The following is a 12869-nucleotide window of genomic DNA, read 5'->3' on the forward strand; positions in this document are numbered from 1 at the left end:
TTGGTGTTGATTTTGGTTTTGTTTTGGGATTGGGATTGGTTTAGGGATTGGTTTTGTTTTGGTTTTGGGATAGGTTTTGGGATAGGTTTAGGGATTGGTTTAGGATTGGTTTTGTTTTTGTTCTTGGCTCTGTTTTTGTTTTTGTTTTTGACTTTTGTTTTGTTTTGTTTTGCTTTTGCTCTTGATTTGCTTTTGATTTTTGTGCTTCGGTGTCTGGTGTTGGTGTTGCTGGCTAGACAGGGTAGGAAATTGCACCCGAGGTAATATGGCTCGCGTCCAGAGTATTAGTGGTGCGGCACCGGCTGAAGGCCGGCGGTGGATTCTGGAGCCGGGCCCTGGTCTGAGTTTCAGAAACCGCATGGTCTTGTTTTTTAAAGCTATTTTCTCATCGGCAAATATTTCGTGCTTCTTTGAAGAAAGCCGCAAGAAATATATAGCCAGGGAAATTGCGGTCCGGGCCAAGCCAGAGCTCTATTAGTAGATACAACGACGCCGCGGTCAAGCCAGAGCCAGTAATTACCAGGACGCCTGGCCACCGCTTTCTTGGTGTGGTTGTCCCTGCCTCGTTTCCAGAAAATTTTCATTCTCATCATTTAAAACAAAACGTCGACTCCCTCGCTGTCAGCGTGAAGCATAGATCACAGCCAAAAGCACCCATGTAGAAAAGACATAAAACTGGTCTCTATAGTATCGATGAACGAGGCCGAATAACGATGATTCACCCACTGCCACATAGAAAAGACGGCATCATTTGAAGGACCACTGACCATACTAATATCATGCGCAAATCAGAGCCAGGAGCTTCTGCCACAGCCACCAACATTTGGAGTTGTCTTGTACGCCTTGCTACCCAATTACGGACCGTCAGCCTTTCTTACCACCAGTGTAAATACTGGGCCTATTCTCAGGCAGGTAATACTCTACGTGGTTTAGGTGTCAGTAGTTTTGAGCCGCGGCCTGGCTCTTTTCCTCCCTCTAATTATTTCAAAAAGGCTTTTCATAGCTCATTTCTGGCCCGTACGAAAGAACAGGGTCCTAAAACGAGCTTTGGGCGCTCAATTGGCCGAACAATTGAAACATACGTCACATCTCTTATTCATCCAAGACGCCCCATCACATTTGATGCAGTTGATTATGCTACAGAGAGCGTGTTGGACACCAAAGGCCAGACTGATTTGGAGCCTCGCGGCTAGCATATTCGGCTTGCTGGCCTACAGGCTCGTCGGCCGTGCTGAAAAACACAAACACTTCACAAACATGCATTCTCAAACGTCGTGAATGTTACCACTCACTGACTGGCTGGTGCCTGGACTAGGCAAGCCCGAGATGGAAAGTAGCAAGCCCGCGTACACTAGGCGGCTTGCCAAAAAAAAAAAAAAAAAGAACAGAATAAAAAACGTCTTCAGCCAAGCGCCTTGCGGTGATATAAAAGAACACCATACAAAGCGTAAATGGACCTACAATGATTTATTCAAACACGCATCTGTACGGGGCTTTCAAATGTCGCATGTCTGCACAACAGGGTGATGACCTGATCACAAAAGCCCTCTACTGATCGAGCCATTTGGAATCACAATCTGCACCACCAGCCAACAACACAATTAAACAAAAATGAATCGGGCGCGTCGTATCTCAGAGAACCTTCCAAACAGGCCGCCAGAGTACATACACCATACGCACGTGGCAATGCACAAAGCGCCGCATGCCAGCCGGTTTTATGCAATCAAGTCTGACACACCCGCCTCATCCCAAAATGCCATTCTGCACATACATCGGTATGGCTTCTGTCCGGACCTCCGTCAGTAAAGCATAAAGCCGGTCCTGCACACGGCGGCCCTTCCGACTCCGCTGCAGCTCGGTTCGCTGCGCGACCCGAGGTCTATACCCACCAGGCAGGAGAATGCGGGGATCTCTGACCAGCCCAAATGTATATAAACCGAAGCGCCGCCCGGGCATGGCCCTTTTTCTCGGCCACGGGATTTCGGGACTTTTTTGGTTTTTCCCTCTCACAACAACAAGAAGTCTTCTGCGTCACGTGACATGTCGGTGGCAGACGAGATCCCCGCTATTTTCCTAGACAAGATCTCGCCGCGGGCCCTCGAGACAATACAAAAATGTAAGGACTTTGTCAACGACTACTGCCTCCCCGCAGATACCATCTACCACGGCCAGGTTTCCGAAGATCCTCAAAAACGCTGGGCAACCACGCCTCCAGTTTTGGACAGGCTCAAGGAAAAGGCACGGCTGTTGGGGCTCTGGAACTTGTTTCTCTCAAAGCAATATGCCGAGGGCGGCGGGTATACTAACCTCGAGTACGGAATCATGGCGGAGTATTTGGGCCGGTCGTTCACGGCGCCCATGGCCACAAACATGGCGTCTCCAGATACAGGAAACATGGAGATCTTGGCCCGCTACGGCACAGCGGAGCAGAAGCGCACGTGGTTGCAGCCGCTTCTCGACGGGCAGATCCGGTCGGCGTTTCTCATGACGGAGAAGGGCACCTCTTCGTCCAACGCGTTGAACATTGCGTGCAGTGCGCGGCTCAACGGGCGGGGAAATTACGTGTTGAACGGCGTCAAGTGGTTTGCTTCCGGGGCAGGCGATCCGCACTGCAGCGTGTGGCTCGTCATGTGCAAGACGGGCGATCACAAAGACAACGTGTATAGAAACCACTCTGTGTTGGTTGTGGACGCAAAGCGGGCATTGGCCACCGGCAAGGCCCGCTTGGTGCGGCCGTTGTCTGTTTTCGGATACGACGACGCGCCGCACGGCCACTGCGAGGTTGTCTTTGAAGACTTCGAGATCCCGGACGACGCCCGGGACCACGCGGTCTTGCATAGGGAGGGCGCGGGCTTCGAGGTTATCCAGTCCCGCCTAGGCCCGGGCAGAATCCACCACTGTATGAGGTGCATTGGTGTGGGGGAGATTGCTTTGATGCGCGTGGTGCATCGGGCCAACCACCGGCTCATTTTCGGCCGCCCGTTGAAAGACCGCGAGTCGTTCTTGACGGCGTATGCGCAGTTCAAGATCGACATCGAGCGCTGCAGATTGCTAGTGCTCAACGCAGCACACAAGATCGATGTGGGCGGGCCCAAGAGCGCCATGCGCGAGATAGCTGTGGCCAAGATCGAGACCCCGCGCACGATCTTGAAGATTCTTGACTGGGGCATCCAGATGTACGGTGCCGAGGGTGTGTCCCAGGACACGGAATTGGCCCGCTCATATGCCTTGAACCGGACGCTCCGCATCGCCGACGGGCCGGACGAGGCCCATTTGGGCCAGTTGGCTCGCACTGCGGCAAAGCGGTTCTCGGAAGCTGACGATTTCTTCGAGAGGGTGGAGAGCCAGCGGGCCGTCGTGGCCAAGATGTGAGCGGCCACAAAAAAGTGGGTATTGGAGGTGTCCGCCAGCACGAAGCGAAACTGTGTTTTGGATCGATGGGTACTGGAAGGGAAGTTGAAAGGAGAAAGCTTGTGGCTGTCTGCTGTGGCCAGTGCGCCGAAGATGGATAAAACTCGAGTCTTTGTTCTCATTTTTATCCTGTGGTTTAAAGGGCTCATGAACCGGGATCGGGCGGAACTACCTTCGTAACAGACTCGACGCAAGAGCTATATGGTATGTCTTTTTGGCCATGCTATGGCTCGAAGAGAACGGGTGTTTCTAGCCGGGTGTACATTCTTGAGTTGTAGTTTACGTTATCAAGGCTATTCTTCCTTGAGCTTCTTGTTCGTGTTAGCCAGATTTGAGACCATTGTCTGGCCTCTACCAAGTAAGTCTGTTTGTTCTTGGGGCCTTCCGAAATTTTACTGCAACCTATTTACAGTGGTTCCCTTAACTTCGATTTTTGAACCTAATATTCGGGAGTTTTCTATGATATTTAAAGTTTCAAGTGATGGCTGATGAAGTATTACAGAAGCATCAAAGGAAGAAATTCTGTGCATCAGATTTTGCAAAGACATACATAAATTATTCCATGCGTAGATTAAGCTGAAACTTTCAAAACCGCTTACGCGTGCTCGATCAATTGAGTTTGCAGTGTTTATAGTTTGGATTTTTCATGGGCCATCAAATACTGGGAACCTTTCTATATGTTGCCCCTCTTCACATGCAAAGTGAAATGACAGTTGATTTTCGTCCAAATGGCTCGGATTAGACCTGTGGAGTAGATGCTTTGATTTGTTGGAATATTGCGAGATGCTGTTTTAGATTCATGTTGTTATGTTACCTACTCCCGCTCCTGACCCCGCTATTATCAGTCTACTTTTTTAGAATAACTTGAGGAAGAAAGCCAAAGAAGTCAACCATCATTCTAATTGTGTATGTCTAATCCGATTTTTTCGTGTGAACATTTAAAACACAAATACTAAAAAAAACCTTCCTTATTTTCAATTACTGAATTGGCCATTATCTTCGTTTAGTTCCTATTAGAAAACTAGGCCCATATGTGAAAATTAGGTCGAGCCATATCATTATATTCTACTGTAATATAAATCAGTCTCGCTCGGGATATTCATAAAACATGGACAATCAGGAGTTTTTTTGTAGTATATCTAATTTCTTTTCCTGTATATTACCAAGCACTATTTGGTTCTTGGGTAACCGAAAAAGACTTTTGCCAACCTAGTGATCCTTAATCTCGATGTTGATGTAAAAAAGACATTTGGGTGACGTATGAAAGATCGGTACAATGCTTACTATGGAAATTCTGATATCACTCAAGTTGGGTTAGATGAGATCAAATATTTTGGAGATATACGCAGTCGCATATGACGATAGAGAGATATTCATACAATTTTGATCAGACTATTCTGACCATGTTGTTTAAGCGTCTGCCTCAGCCACGAGAGCCTAGCAAGCTGCTTAAATCCCATGAAATTACTCGAATGTTGCTGCCTATAAAGTATTATGCAACTGAGGATTATGCCAATCAAGGCCCGAAGGAGGGGCATGGAAATCAAGCATGAAAACACCAATTCAAGCAAAGTAAAGAAGATATTGGCAGAAAACATGGCACTAGAGCACTCCGGTAGAGCATTCCAGCTAGGAGCGTGTCAACGTGGAATATGTTAATACAGCTTACTACTCAAAAGTCATTGAAGAAGAAGTCAAAAGAGCATGCGATTGCAGCATTTCAGGATCTCATTCACCAGGAGAGCATTCTGGAAATAGCTCGTTGATGAGGTGTGCCAACGGCGCATCTTCTGCCTTCTTGAACCTACTCTGATTGCATGAATCGAGCCCCCATGGCTACTGCAATGAAGGATGGACCCAGAGACTACATATGATGTCGGGCGAACCCTTCAGCGGCAGGCGTGGGAAAAAAAATCGTCGTTAAATACATATCATGCAAGAAATGAAAGGAGTGTTCCTAGTACAAGTCGGCCTTGTGGAAGTCGTGGATGAGGCCGCGTTTCAAGTAGTTCCTGGCCCTGGTCTTCTCGTCTCGCACCCTCTGCAGCTGGCGGGCCTTCAACTCGCGCTCGGCCTCCTCGAACGAAATCTGCTCGCGCTCATACAAGTGGAAATCCTCCCTGTCTATATCTAGCTCGCCGAGCATCACGACGTTCTCGCCTCGCACCATGAACACGCCGCGCGGGGCCTCGGCAAAGCGCTCCGGGCCCGGCGCTTGTTTGGGCGGCAAGTAGATTCGCTCCAACGTGTCCTGCAACACCAAGTTGGCAAACTGGTCGAACGTCCGCAAAATGCCAAACACACTGCGGCCGTCTCTCAACAGCACGAAGATCTTGCGGTCCACGGACCCGACAATTGCAGCGGCAGTGGTGAAGGCATAGGACTCCAAATACAAGTCCTCGGCGTTCGACGAGCCGCCCAGTTCCGACAGGCTGTGCTGGCTGTGGGGTGCCGAGCTGTGCTGTGGGTTGGGGTGCTGCAGGGAAGGCGACACCTGCTGCGGGGAGGACGACATTTTATGGGTGGGTGTGGGCGGCGCAGCGGAGGAGGGGCAGGGGGGCTGTGGAATACACCGAAAGGGTGGGGGCAAATGTCCGTGGCTTCTGGCGGCCTTAGTTAGCGGGACGTTTTCCTTCACTTTTTGCGGGCGGGATTGGCGCGCGCACGCCCTGCGCGCGGTGGAGCCGTGGTTGATTAGGCGGCCTTGGTGCGCCTTGGTATTTCGGACTGGGGCGGGCGAATTGGGATGGTCGGGCTTTGTTCTTGGGGGTGTTTTTTGGGGGTGTTTTCTGTGGGTGTATTTTTCTTGTGGGTATTTGGGCTGGGTGCTTTTTCTGGGTTTTTTTTGGATTTGGACTGTTTCATTTTGGAGCTGTAGCATTTTGGAGCTGTAATAATTTGGGGCTTTATTATTTTGGAGCTGTAATATTTTGAAGCTCTAATATTTTGAAGCTCTAATATTTTGAAGCTCTAATATTTTGAAGCTCTAATATTTTGAAGCGCTAATATTTTGAAGCTCTAATATCTTGGAGCTCTAATATTTTGGAGCTGCAGTATGTTGGAATTGTAATAATTTGAAGCTACATCTTGGAGCTGTAATAATTTGAAGCTGTAATAATTTGGGGCTTTAGTATTTTAGAGCTCTGGATCTGAAGATTGGGGCGTTGGAGCTCTGGGCTTAGAATCCCAATATTTTCTGGACCTGTATTATATCAAAGCTCTGGAGCCGAAGCCTCGGGCCTCGAGGAATTATGTATGGGAATTCCCGGAGCTGTATACTTTAGAAACCTCGCAGTTTGGACGTGCTTGGGGGCGCGGCCTGTGGATCTGGGAAGTCCACGCCCGATCGCGTTAGTATTACTTGAATGATTTTGGGCTTTTGGGGTAAGAAAGCTGGTCCACTTCGGGCCTTGTTCCACCGCCGTTTGGGGTCGTATGTGAGCAGTTTTGCTGAATGGCTACTGGTTTTCGCATGCACCATGCCGCAATCTTGTAGTATCTAATGGCTCACTATGGTGCAAGAGCAAATTTCGGCACCAGTATTGTCCGGGTATTATGAGGCTTATTTTTGCAACGCCATCAGCAGCACTCAGCCAGCAGCACGGAAATCCAAAAAAATGCCGGCACTCTTGGGCGCTTTTTCATTGCAAGACGCAGGAGTGGTGTAAATTTGGGTGCGAAATTCCTGGCCTCAAAGAACAGAACCTTCCATTGAGAATTGGAATGCCATACAGCGGCCCAGCAGGGGTGTAAGGAACCAATCCACCAATTCTGATCACGTAATTGCTGACATAGCTGCTGCCACCTATTATCACCGTATCGTCTATATTCTGTCACAGATCCACCATCACCTATTTACTCTTGCCTATGTTCCGTCACTTATTTTCCGTCACCTATCTTCCGCCATCTATTTCCGTCACCTATTTTCGGCCATATATCTACCGTCACATAGCTCTCGCATATACATCACGTATCTATCACATATCTATCACATATCTATCACATATCTATCATATATCTATCATATATCTATCACGTTTCTTCAATAGCATATCTACCACTACCATGACATAACTATGACATATCTACCATCACATATCTATCACATATCTACCATCACATATCTACCATCTCATATCTACCATCACATATCTATCACATATCTACCATCTCATATCTACCATCACATATCTACCATCTCATATCTACCATCACATATCTATCACATATCTACCATCACATATCTACCATCTCATATCTACCATCACATATCTATCACATATCTACCATCACCTATTTTCTCTCACCCATTTTCTCTCACCTATTTTTTCTGCCTATCTACTCTTATTTACTCTCACCGATTTTCGTCACCTGCGACTGCGAAAAGCATCTCTACAGAGCCATGCAAACAGAGCCATGCTAAAAGACAAAACCACCAGAAGCCGCCTCCGTCCACTCCAGGCGCCATCCAAAAATCCCGGCCCTGGCCATCCCACGCCACGAAAAAGCAAGTCACAAAATCGCCCAGCCTTCGCCCGCCGCTCTGCTCGGCGCGCCCGTGGCGTTTTTCTCATTTTCATTTCACCTTTTTTATATTCAATACTCGCATCGCGATGCGATCGCCCCAAACCTCAACTGTGCAAACTGGATCCCCCATTCACCCGAGCTGCGCCCACCACTGCCGTGACACCTGTCTCTGAAGCCGCCATAAGTGCCCCCAGTAAAAAGAGCCAGAACCGCGGCCACTGCTATTCTCACACTACCATGTCCTTCTACCACTACAAAGATTACATAGAAGAGGGCGATATGGTCTTGGCCTTCATCAGCAGAGGCCTCCTCAAACCGTTGACCGTGACCAAGGGCGAGTTTCTCAACACGCGGTTCGGCAGCTTCGATCACGACCGCATGATCGGCATGAAATACGGCTCGCAGATGGGAGGCATCAAGGACAAGGGCTTCGTCCATCTCCTCCATCCAACGCCCGAACTTTGGACCGTGTCGCTTCCCCACCGAACCCAGATTGTGTATACGCCGGACTCCTCGTACATCGTGCAGCGCCTTGGCATTTCCAGCGGCTCGCGGGTCATCGAGGCCGGCACGGGAAGTGCGTCCTTCACCCATGCGTTTGCCAGAACAGTGAGCCACGAGGGCAAGGTGTTCACATACGAGTTCCACGAGCCGCGCTACTTGGAGGCCAAGAGGGAGTTGGGCCAGCACGGGCTCTTGCAGGAGAACTGCGTCATCACGCATAGAGACGTGTGCAACGACGGCTTTGACATTGCCGGCTTGCCGGATACAGATCTCGTGGAAGGCCGGCTCAGTTGCGACGCCGTGTTCCTTGACTTGCCCTCGCCATGGACCGCGATCCCCAACTTGAAATCCGTCATTGCGGCCGACAGGCGCGTGGGCATCTGCTGCTTCAGCCCGTGCATCGAGCAGGTCGACAAGACCATCGAGGCTCTTGAGAAAAACGACTGGACCGACATCGAAATGGTGGAGATTGCCGGCCGCCGCTGGGAGGCCCGCAAGGAGATGGAGCGGCACGTGCAGGACGTCATCAAGCGCTTGAAGCACATCCAGGGCAGAAAGTCCCAGGGGATCGAGAGCAGACGGCTGGTGAGGGTGGAGCTGGCAAGCACGGCTGGCGAAAAGCGCCCGTTGAGTGAGGTGGAGCAAGACTCCGCGCTGCCGGAGCCGCACGGCTCCACGGGGCCCAGCTTCAATCCCTTTGGCAAGGGGCTCCGCATCCGCGAGGGCGACGAGCAGTTCAACTGGAAGCAGGTGACGAAGATCGAGTCCGAGGTCAAGACGCACACGTCGTACTTGACGTTCGCGTACCATGTGCCCAGCAAACAGGACGGGGTGCCCGGGCAATAGCTCCAGTTTGCAGGCGCTTTTCGTATGTGCTGCTTGCCTGGTTGGAGGCTGGGAGTGATATAGAGCTGGTTTCATGCAAGAAACCCACGACATGTGTACCCATGCCATCCCCACTTTGCTACCGTAGACTTGGACATTGACCCAGCTGAGATGCACATCTTTCCGTTGTTTGTCTCAAGGCCAGTGGTTCGAAGCACGCGACGCTCAGCTAGTCGGAGCGGATGGCCTGTGTGACGAAATTCTTGTTGCTTCGGTCCTGCGACTTACTTAGCGGCTTTTATCAAGCATGAGGCAAAGCCGACGCCTGCCGGTCAAGCTGGGTGTTGGCTTTCTACGACTATCAGTATTGGTGTTCTTCATTAGTTCATATACTTGGCTCGGCATTGAGCCTGAAGAAGCTGCGAGCAATGCGTGCTGCTCACGGCTCCTTTCTGGAGCTCGGCTAGCCTAATAACGTGGCCAAGACCCTATTAAACCCTTCTTCCAACAGTTCACTTTACGACCGAGTCGTCAAGACTGTTTCAAATCACGGGGCTTTCTTTTTCTTATGAAGGATGACGATGTTGGGCGTGGCGAGTATGGAAGAAGTGCCACATTCCCACTCAAGCAGATCGTTATCCATACTTGCGGGCCCTGCCATGAAAGGAGCCCTGCTCGAATCTACATTGGGCTCGGCATTAGAATTGGAATGGGTGCTGTGACTATTTCCTTGGGGTTGCAAGCCACTGTTTCTTTTTTCGGTACTCGTTTTTTTAGACACAATTGCCTCTGGAGTCGAAGTTTGTCTCCATGCGTCCACATTTTCCTTGTGGAGAATTGGTGCTGAACCTCTGATGGTTTTAGAGTCTTGGACAGATGTTCTTCTGTGTCTCCGGAGCTTCCGGGAATAAGCTAGGCTGAACTCGCTGTCGATAGCGGTCATGTTTCTGAGCAAAATCGAAAAAAAGAGCTAGAAAGTCAAGGTGTATGCTACAATTGAATTTTGGAAGACAACTCACAATGGAGTATTTGTGTCCATGTCAGTGTAAATTTGAGTGAGCACCTGCAAGGTCATTCCTCGCCGCATCCTTTGTGGCATGTTCCTTAGAATGCCTTCCCCAACAGAGATATATCATGTGCTGAGTCCTCCTTAGACCTTCACAATTTTAATTTAGGAGTTTGAGATCAAAAGTTTAATCAAGATGTAATTGGCGGATGCGTTTTTCTTCACACAAGCGTTGACTCGTATCCGCGAGTTCTGTATTTGATAATTTCGACATATCAACCTTTTGACGAGCTACTGGTAAAGTTTATAGGTTTATGACTGCAGAAGGAGAATATGAAGCTGAAGAGCTGAATATGTACCAACCGTCTGTTCCGGGAGAATCCGCGCTTCTGATATTTCACTAAAGTTTAAGTCTGTGAATTAGACAGGTTCTGACTCCAGAGCTATAGATTTAATTTCAGACCTCATCTGTGGATTTAAGGAAATGCCATCAAATGAAATTTGTAATGCGATTTCTGTATCCAAAAGTTGGTGAACACTAAGTCCTGCTTCGTCTCCAAATGATATATATATATATTCATAGAGATTACGAAAAGAGGAGGTTTCAATTACAATTTTCGAATTGTTTGCTGCCAATTAGTTCTTTGTTTTATAGTCCAATAAGACATCATGCTTAGATAGATAATCTTTTTGAGAGATTCTTTTCCAACAGCATGAAAGAACGACAAAAGCGAACCTCATATAAAGCGTGGTATACAATTATCAAAGATTTATAGGCGTTTCTCAGAAAAATATCATATGTCTAACAAAATGCGTTCAAATTAGTTATTTATTACTGGATGAGCAACACAATTCATCATTCCGTACAAGAGCTTTTCGCTCACAAAATAGCCGTCGCTAGTTAACTCCGAGCTTTTGTATTGCGACTTTATGCGGCTAAATTGCGGCGCATTTTCAACATATTCCTAGAAAAGTTTATAAATAGCCCCTTTGGTCTTAGTCTCTGAAAACTTAATTCAACTTTGTTTATAAATTTGTTATTTGAAATTACTCTCGGTCACTTGTCTGAAGGGGAAAGCAGATCCAGCCAAAACTCTCTTGAGCAGTTTGGGCAAGAACACGAACGCAAATTTATACCCACTGTTCCTCTAATCAGATAAATATTTCATAAAAAAAAAGCTGTTGTAATAGAGATGAGAATAATCTTATGCTAGCATCCTGGTGAACTGTCCACATGGCATAGTGAAAATTCTCTAATTTTGCCAATTGTTTTTGCAAGAGATCTGGAGTCATAAGAGATTTAATAGGACAATTGATTCTGGGACAAAGCTTGTAGGTATTCACTTTCCCACTGATACTCTCAAAGACTAAACAAAACAGATTCTCGTTTACACTAGCTTCAAAAGAGAGATCTACTATCTGAGTAAACCCAGATAAGCTTGCCAAAGAAGACTCCAACAAAAACATCAAACGGTAGAATTTTCTTTCCACTACTAGATGATTTAATGTTCGACGAAAGGTTCATCAATGCCAAAGGCTCATATCTTCAGTCCGTTGTTGGCGTAATTTCTGGCATTCCAAACAAGCTTCCAACTTTACTTTAGCATTTCGAAACTATTCTTAATTAGAAATCATCTTGAACTATCCTTTTCAGTTAATCAGTGATCCGATGTTTGTCTGATTTGATAATTTGAGTGATGTCTTCCAAGTCTTTGGGAGCTCAATTGAGTTCTATCGCTCATAAATAAGCATATACATCAGTCCAACAACACTTATACGCTAGGGCATATTTTAAGAAACTCATAATGTTGTGTGTGACATTCTGATCTTTGTATGAGTCTCTTGCAAAATCGTTATGTCAGAGTAATGAATTCTGACGATACCTTTTTCATCGCAGGTGTCATTTCCACAATCTGAAAATTTTGAACGCTTGGGCCGAAAAAACGATCCGTGAATTGAATCTACTAAACAAAAAAAGATAGTCGTTCATGTCTTAGACAAACAATCATTTTGATCAGACACTATTCTGTACAATTTTGATCACGTTTTAATACTTTTATGTCCGAAATTGTATAAGAAATGAAGCCTAAAGGCAATACAATATTTAAATGAACCACAGGAATATAGGCACAATACATTAGTGCTGATAAACTGCTTCCAAAAAAATAATTGATTTCGCCCAGGATCGAACTGGGGACGTTCTGCGTGTTAAGCAGATGCCATAACCAACTAGACCACGAAACCAATTGATGTTTTGTTGTTATGATACGACATGAGCCAGATTATAGATTCTGGGCATCCTGTATAATACGAAGGACGAAGAGTCTAAACATTCCTGATCGGGGTTACCCCTCACCTACTGTATAGAAGGGTTCCGAACTATAAAGGAGCGTGAGGCTGAGACATCCCTGAAGAAGGATAACACTTTTTAGAGATCGAGAATACGACAGATAGACTAGGCCTATCCACTAAGGCTGAACTATCTATAAACCGATCTACTCGTAGTTTAAGAGACAGCTCCAGGCTGTTTCATAATAGTTGGTAGCGCAGCTTAGTTACGACCATGGGAGAAACTACAATGAGCGCAGAGACAAAT

At 47.3% G+C, this 12869-nt stretch overlaps 3 protein-coding genes and 1 non-coding gene across 4 annotated transcripts; 2 read left to right on the top strand and 2 right to left on the bottom strand.

The window, feature by feature from the left end:
- Nucleotides 1–2040: 2040 nt before the first annotated feature.
- Nucleotides 2041–3372, top strand: METBIDRAFT_37444 (uncharacterized protein; the record flags this gene model as incomplete). The annotated part of the gene is made up of 1 exon (XM_018856872.1): nt 2041–3372. The coding sequence occupies one exon, from the start codon at nt 2041–2043 to the stop codon at nt 3370–3372; it is 1332 nt and encodes a 443-aa protein (XP_018713310.1).
- A 1996-nt stretch (nt 3373–5368) lies between these two features.
- Nucleotides 5369–5926, bottom strand: METBIDRAFT_34585 (uncharacterized protein; the record flags this gene model as incomplete). Its single annotated transcript, XM_018856492.1, has 1 exon — nt 5369–5926. One exon carries the CDS (start codon nt 5924–5926, stop codon nt 5369–5371), a length of 558 nt encoding a protein of 185 aa, XP_018713311.1.
- A 2249-nt stretch (nt 5927–8175) lies between these two features.
- METBIDRAFT_35999 (tRNA 1-methyladenosine methyltransferase subunit) lies at nt 8176–9288 on the top strand (the record flags this gene model as incomplete). Its single annotated transcript, XM_018856680.1, has 1 exon — nt 8176–9288. The coding sequence occupies one exon, from the start codon at nt 8176–8178 to the stop codon at nt 9286–9288; it is 1113 nt and encodes a 370-aa protein (XP_018713312.1).
- A 3155-nt stretch (nt 9289–12443) lies between these two features.
- Nucleotides 12444–12517, bottom strand: METBIDRAFT_t81. Its single transcript has one exon. It is a non-coding gene; the product is annotated as a tRNA-Val (tRNA).
- Between the last annotated feature and the right edge of the window lie 352 nt (nt 12518–12869).

This window comes from Metschnikowia bicuspidata (genome assembly GCF_001664035.1).
Source record: "Metschnikowia bicuspidata var. bicuspidata NRRL YB-4993 chromosome Unknown METBIscaffold_1, whole genome shotgun sequence".
Classification (NCBI taxonomy): Eukaryota; Fungi; Ascomycota; class Pichiomycetes; order Serinales; family Metschnikowiaceae; genus Metschnikowia; species Metschnikowia bicuspidata.